Source organism: Anguilla rostrata, chromosome 13 (assembly GCF_018555375.3).
Source record: "Anguilla rostrata isolate EN2019 chromosome 13, ASM1855537v3, whole genome shotgun sequence".
Classification (NCBI taxonomy): Eukaryota; Metazoa; Chordata; class Actinopteri; order Anguilliformes; family Anguillidae; genus Anguilla; species Anguilla rostrata.
In genome coordinates, this window is record NC_057945.1 from 38,793,167 (window position 1) to 38,799,166 (window position 6,000).

General features: G+C 49.1%; 1 protein-coding gene across 1 annotated transcript in view; it reads right to left on the bottom strand.

Annotated features, from left to right (window-relative positions):
• The window catches only part of LOC135238640 (neuron navigator 1-like), a 98,884-nt gene extending 93,615 nt beyond the window's left edge, over positions 1 to 5,269 (bottom strand). The window contains exons 1-3 of the mRNA XM_064306761.1: positions 4,383 to 5,269; positions 1,416 to 2,212; positions 347 to 438 (exon numbers count right to left, since the gene is read on the bottom strand). Coding sequence (XP_064162831.1) covers positions 347 to 438; positions 1,416 to 2,185 — 862 coding nt within the window. The 5' untranslated portion in view covers positions 2,186 to 2,212; positions 4,383 to 5,269. The remainder of the gene's footprint in view (positions 1 to 346; positions 439 to 1,415; positions 2,213 to 4,382) is intronic.
• Between the last annotated feature and the right edge of the window lie 731 nt (positions 5,270 to 6,000).

Here is a 6,000-nt window from a genome sequence, read left to right on the forward strand (position 1 = left end):
TTTTGGTCACATAGTATATAAAATGCAGCTTTGTTTTTAAAACGAGGCGCCACTTCACTGACGTCTTCCTTCAGCAACGACCACGACACACGCGCATGGCCGAGCAAGGGTAGAACGTCTTACAACACTTCCACAGAACGGTTAGGAAATAAGTACGCAGGAAATTTCTAGCATACTGCTCATATGTACGCACTGAACAGTACACAGTATGACAGTGCATACTTAGAGGACACCATAGTAAGGAGGCCGATTCAGACAAGGCCTTAAGAAATGCTAAAGGCATCGGACTCAACATTTCTACCTGGGTTTACTGTGCCCTTTGAGATTGAAATGAAGTGTGACTCACCCAGGTCCTTACAGGAGGTCTCCATGGCAACAGAGGAGGGCTCAGTGAGCTCCTTCAGGGTTGAAAGGTCACCGGTCCCTCGAACCTGCAACCTGAGACAGCACACACACCTTCAACCCGAGTCTCACTGTATTTGAAGCCAAAGCCGCCAACGCGACTTTGATGTCATCCCATTTTCCACGTGTTAGCCTCACGTACAGGTAAATACAGAAGTACTGGGACAGTGACAATTTTTTGTTGTTGTTTCGGATCTGTACTCCAGCACATTAGGATTTGAAATAAAACAATGAATGTGAGATTGTCAGCATTAGTTTGAGTGTATTTACATCCATATCAGGCGGGTCCATATAGGAACTAGAGCCAATTTTATATGCAGCAGCCCCCGACCCCCCGACCCCCCCACCCCCCACATTTTAGAGAAGCGGTTTATGATTTAAGATTTGGCAAAAATCTGCAATTTGAGAAAAGAGAACAACTCTTTCAGGCCAATTAGCCTACAAATCAAGGAGCACTCTTCTCATCTGAACAGGGAAAATTTGAAATATGGGCTGGCAGAACCCAGCTGGCAGTTGTTTTGTGGAACAAAGGGGTTTTTATTTTGCTGGAAAGCAATGGCCTAGAGCAGCTATATAAAAAAAAAGTTTAAATACGTCCTCTTGGCTTAATGTTTGAGAGATTCAGGGTGGGAAACAGGGCCAGTGAGCACAGAGTAAAACAGAAAGTAGAAAATCAGAACCGAACGCTGATGAGAGTATTCTCCAGATTTATTTTTATCTTGAGTGAGGGAAAACTGAAATGAAAACATTTTTCTTGGACTGCGCAATGGGGGGAAAAAATAGAAGCAATATTCACAATATGCTCTTCAGATTTCAGACATTCATAAGCTCTTTCATTTAGAGTGCCATGATAAACAGCGGATCAATAAATAAGCAGTTTATTAATACACTGAAACTATTCTGTGTATTCTTGTTGTCTGCATGCTAATCGCTGTTAAGCAGGTTGAATATGAATGTGACAGGCTGACTATCAGGACGGCGGTGGGTAAGTACACGGTGACGACAGCACTCACCTGTGCCTGAAAGGTGCCACAGCCGCCATATTTACCCGGGGTGGGGGTGCGGCTCTGTGCCCGCCGGCGAGGACACCTGCACCCGCCGGACCCGCGGGAAGGGGTGCGGTCGGGGGCGGGCGGAATTCGGGGGACGCGTCCCCGGGGCTGCCCATCTCCTCATCCGAGACGCAGCCGCACTCCTCGCGGGACCCCAGACGGGCTCCCCGGTTCTGACCGCCGTTCGGCCGGGACGAGGCGGGCTCAGCGGACGTCCGGTTCCGGTTGCCGAGCCCGGAGGGACGGGTCTCCCCGAATCTGCTCACGCCGGAGCGGGGTGGTCCCCCCGTGCCGAGTCCGTCGGACCCCCAGGAGGCAGCGTTGTCCACCCCTCCGTGCCCGGAGTAGCCCGACGGGCAGTTTTCATTGACGTCCCTCCTTAGCTCTCCCACGGCACCACAGGAGAGGGGGGCCTGGTGGGTCTCACTGGGTACCTCCTTCCTGAAGGCCGGGTGGGTTTGGCTCCCATTTTCTGACCCACTGGCAGCTCTGTAGGAGGGGACACCTAGGAAGGGGCCACTCTTTTGCTGGTTGGGCTTGGATGGGCCTCGGGAGAAGGAGGAAGAGGAGGAGACCCTGGTGAAGGCAGGAAGGTGCGTGGCGTCCGGACGTAGGCCACTGTCCGGGTGTTTGAGGCCGAGTTTTGAGGATCTGAGCAGACTCTGCGGGGCTGGAATGCCAGATCCAGGTAAAGGTCGTACCGTGGTGTTCCCGTTCACTCCACCGTCCATGATTAACCAGCGTCACCCGCACCTTTCCTGGAAGAGAAATCGCCAACGGCGCCAACGTGAGCGACGACCAGCTCTGCTCTCTCCCATAACCGCATAACAGGACAAAAAAAAAATTAAATACTCTCACTTTTAAAGTCACGAATGCTAAATAACCCCAACTTCACACAGAAGCAGCTCCAGCAATCAGAGCCTTGAAATCAGTTCTAAACTTAGCATGCCGCGGGTCACGCTGTGCCAAAAAAAAAAAAAAGTCTGAATATGGGTCTATACTGCAGCAAATCTTCATATGTATAATCTGCACAGAAAATATATGGGCACCATTTTGTACGCATTCTCCTGGTACATCTAATATGGTTTTATGATCTCATATCCGTTCCCTCTGAACAATGAGATGGTTCACGGTTAAGAAGGTCAGTACAAGCAGGGAGAGGGTCAGATTTTAGCAATGTCCAAACACTGAGGCTACGATAGCACAGTGTCAGTCTGCACCTGGTCTCCGAGTCACTTTGGGGGGTATGGTGTGTGTGTGTGTGTGTGCCATCAATGTGATGTTATTTAATTCCCATTGCACGCACTGACATTCTTTGCTTTGTCCGGCAAATGAACGCAAAGTAATGACACCATTATGATGTCATACACTGGTCATCAAAGAGATGACACACGGGCCAAAATTTCAGTCTGCACCTGGTCTCCGAGTCCCTTTGGGGGGCGGGGGGGGGCTATTTTGTGTGGGTGTTTGCACGTGTGTGTGCGTGCGTGCGTGTAGGTGCATGTGTGTGTGTGTGTCTGCGTCGGTGCACACACTCACATGCTTTGCTACGTCCGTCAAACGAGTGCAAAGTAATGAGGTATCACTGCATCTGAGGGAAGTATGCGGTGGTGTGGAGGGCCAACACCATTATGATGTCATACAGCAGTCAAAGAGATGACACACGCCCCAAAGTTCCACACTTGGGACCATGGCAATGCTGCCCGTCATTCTCTCTTGAGCATACCGCTGTTGGCAGAGCTAACAGAGCAGTGGGCATCTGCCTCTCAGGCCATGTGATTGGCCGCCAGTAACTACACACACTAGGCCTGCATGTGAGATCTCTGCATGGGGAACGACTGCAAGACTGGACAGCCACCCTGAAACGGGAACCCTGAATACAAAATGTGATGGTATAAGTCATATCAGTGGGTTATTCACTTGCTTTTGAGATGCGTACAAGCAGTTGCTAGAAAAAAAAGTTTATTTTCTTAATGCAATTCACAAGTGCTCCACAGAATGTTAAAATGAAGTTACAAAGAATATGGATTGCACCGAACCATTATTTTGGCATCCAATCAAACAGCTTGGGACATTTTAGTTACCTTCTGTGAAGTATCTGAAGATAAGCTGAGGAAACTTCAGCGAGACTGAGCATTACCCAATTCAGCATGCAAGGTCAGCATTTTCCCAGCTTTTGGGTTTATTTGCTTCATGAAAGCAAATGTTGTTCAGTTTCCCCTGAAATTGCATTAAGCCGTTAACTGGACGCCATTTTGGCTTCCCAGAAATAGCAATGCAATTTACTTGCATATAATTTTACTTACTGCTGCATAGAATCCACAGCAAGGCTGCAGAACACCTTCCACACATCTAGTGTTTTTATTTATTAGGTGAACATCATTAAAATATTATGAAATTCAGATTGAATAACTCTGAAATATACCATCACACATGCAGCACTGGGCAATCAATGCGCCCTTTTGGGTCTCCACCATCTCCATGCCAACCACACAAGTTTTAGGAAAGATGGGTAAACAACAGCTGAATAGCATTTAACTGCAAAGATATCGGACGTTGTTCAAATGGCTGCAATGTTTGAATGGTGTTCTTTAGACTACAATGACAGTTTTAGAACGAACACCTAAACAGATGCACATCCACATGCACACATGCAGAGAAATGCGCACGTGCACATATGCAGAAATGCACGCTCACACACCTGCATGCATGTGCAGAAATGCACGCTCACACACATGCATGCATGTGCAGAAATGCATGCTCACACACATGCATGCATGTGCAGAAATGCACGCTCACACACATGCATGCATGTGCAGAAATGCATGCTCACACACCTGCATGCATGCGCAGAAGTGCACGCACACAGACATGGACGCATGTGCATGCTCAAAAAACAAAAGCAACAGATTAGCAGGACCTACTCACCGCTAAAATGGGCCTAACTGGTGGGGTGTCGAAATGCTCTCAGACAAAATGCATGATGTTACCTGAACAAGGAGAAAATCGAAAAAGCAATACATTCATATGACATAAAAGCTGTCCGGACAGTTCTTTAAAAATACAGTTAAAGTTCTGAAAATGCTACATTAAATACTTTACAAAAAATATCCAGTGCTTTACAGTATAAACAGAAATTTACTGCAATCACCCAGAGCTATTTCTACCAATGCAGGAGGCCAGGAGTTACTATAAGCCATAGGAGATGACCTACACCAGTTCTAATGGAAACCTCCTTTTCACACATTTGTGAAGTCCTTATAAATACCCTTTATCACCAAGCAATAATTAGTAAAAACCCAGTTTCCCACGGCATTACACCATATACAGGTTAATTATTAGGTTTGGTTATTTATGCCATTGTTCAGTGATAAAAAGTGATAGAGTATGATGTTAATTCAGATTTTGAATACCTTCCATTGCATCACAATAGTTTCAAAAAGTGCATTTCCCAAGGTTTAGAAAACATTTCCTCAAACAGGACTGGGGTGCATATCATTCACGAACCCAGACTTCAACATTAGCACATTCTGTATCAAATGGCTCCAAGAAATATGAACGCACAGAGAAAGCGCACAGGGCATTCATTAAAATGACCCGTGGGCACATTTTTCATTTGGAATGACGACAAAACAAGAATGTGAAAAAAAGAATTACTGAAACATTACAGATTTAATCCCCGCAGATTTCTCCCCTCTCTCTCCCTCCCTCCCTCCCTCCCTCCCTCCATCCCTCTCTCTCTCCCTCCCTGCTTCACTCCTCCCTCTGAACAGTGATGACACAGCAGTGGCGAGTCCCCGTGTCCTTCCTGAGAGAGCGGCAATCTGGGGGACAGAGAGCGGCCGATGTGGGGGAGAGAGAGAGAGAGCGGCCGATCTGGGAGAGAGAGAGAGCGGCCGATCTGGGAGAGAGAGAGAGCGGCCGATCTGGGAGAGAGAGAGAGCGGCCGATCTGGGAGAGAGAGAGAGCGGCCGATCTGGGAGAGAGAGAGCGGCGATCTGGGGAGGGAGAGAGCGGCCGATCTGGGAGAGGGAGAGAGCGGCCGATGTGGGGGAGGGAGAGAGCGGCCGATCTGGGAGAGGGAGAGAGCGGCCGATCTGGGAGGGGGAGAGAGCGGCCGATCTGGGAGAGGGAGAGAGCGGCCGATCTGGGAGAGGGAGAGAGCGGCCGATCTGGGAGGGGGAGAGAGCGGCCGATCTGGGAGAGGGAGAGAGCGGCCGATCTGGGAGAGGGAGCAGTGATGAGGGAGAGAGAGCGGGCGATCTGGGGGAGAGAGAGCGGCGATCTGGGAGAGAGCCCGAGACCGCAGCTGCGTCTCCAGCACCAGGTGCTGCTTTGACACGCCCGCCTCGCGCCGCGGTCGAGCTCCTCAGCGGGCTTTTCAGCGGGAGCACGGCGGAGCGTAAAGAACGCGCGGGTCACCCGCCCTTCGCGGCTTCCAGAGGCTCTGCGAGGGGCGATAAATAAAAAAATAAAATTTTTAAAAAGAAGCGACGGGAGGAGATGGTTTCGCTGCGCTGTAAACAGCTGCTTTTAGTTTAAGCTG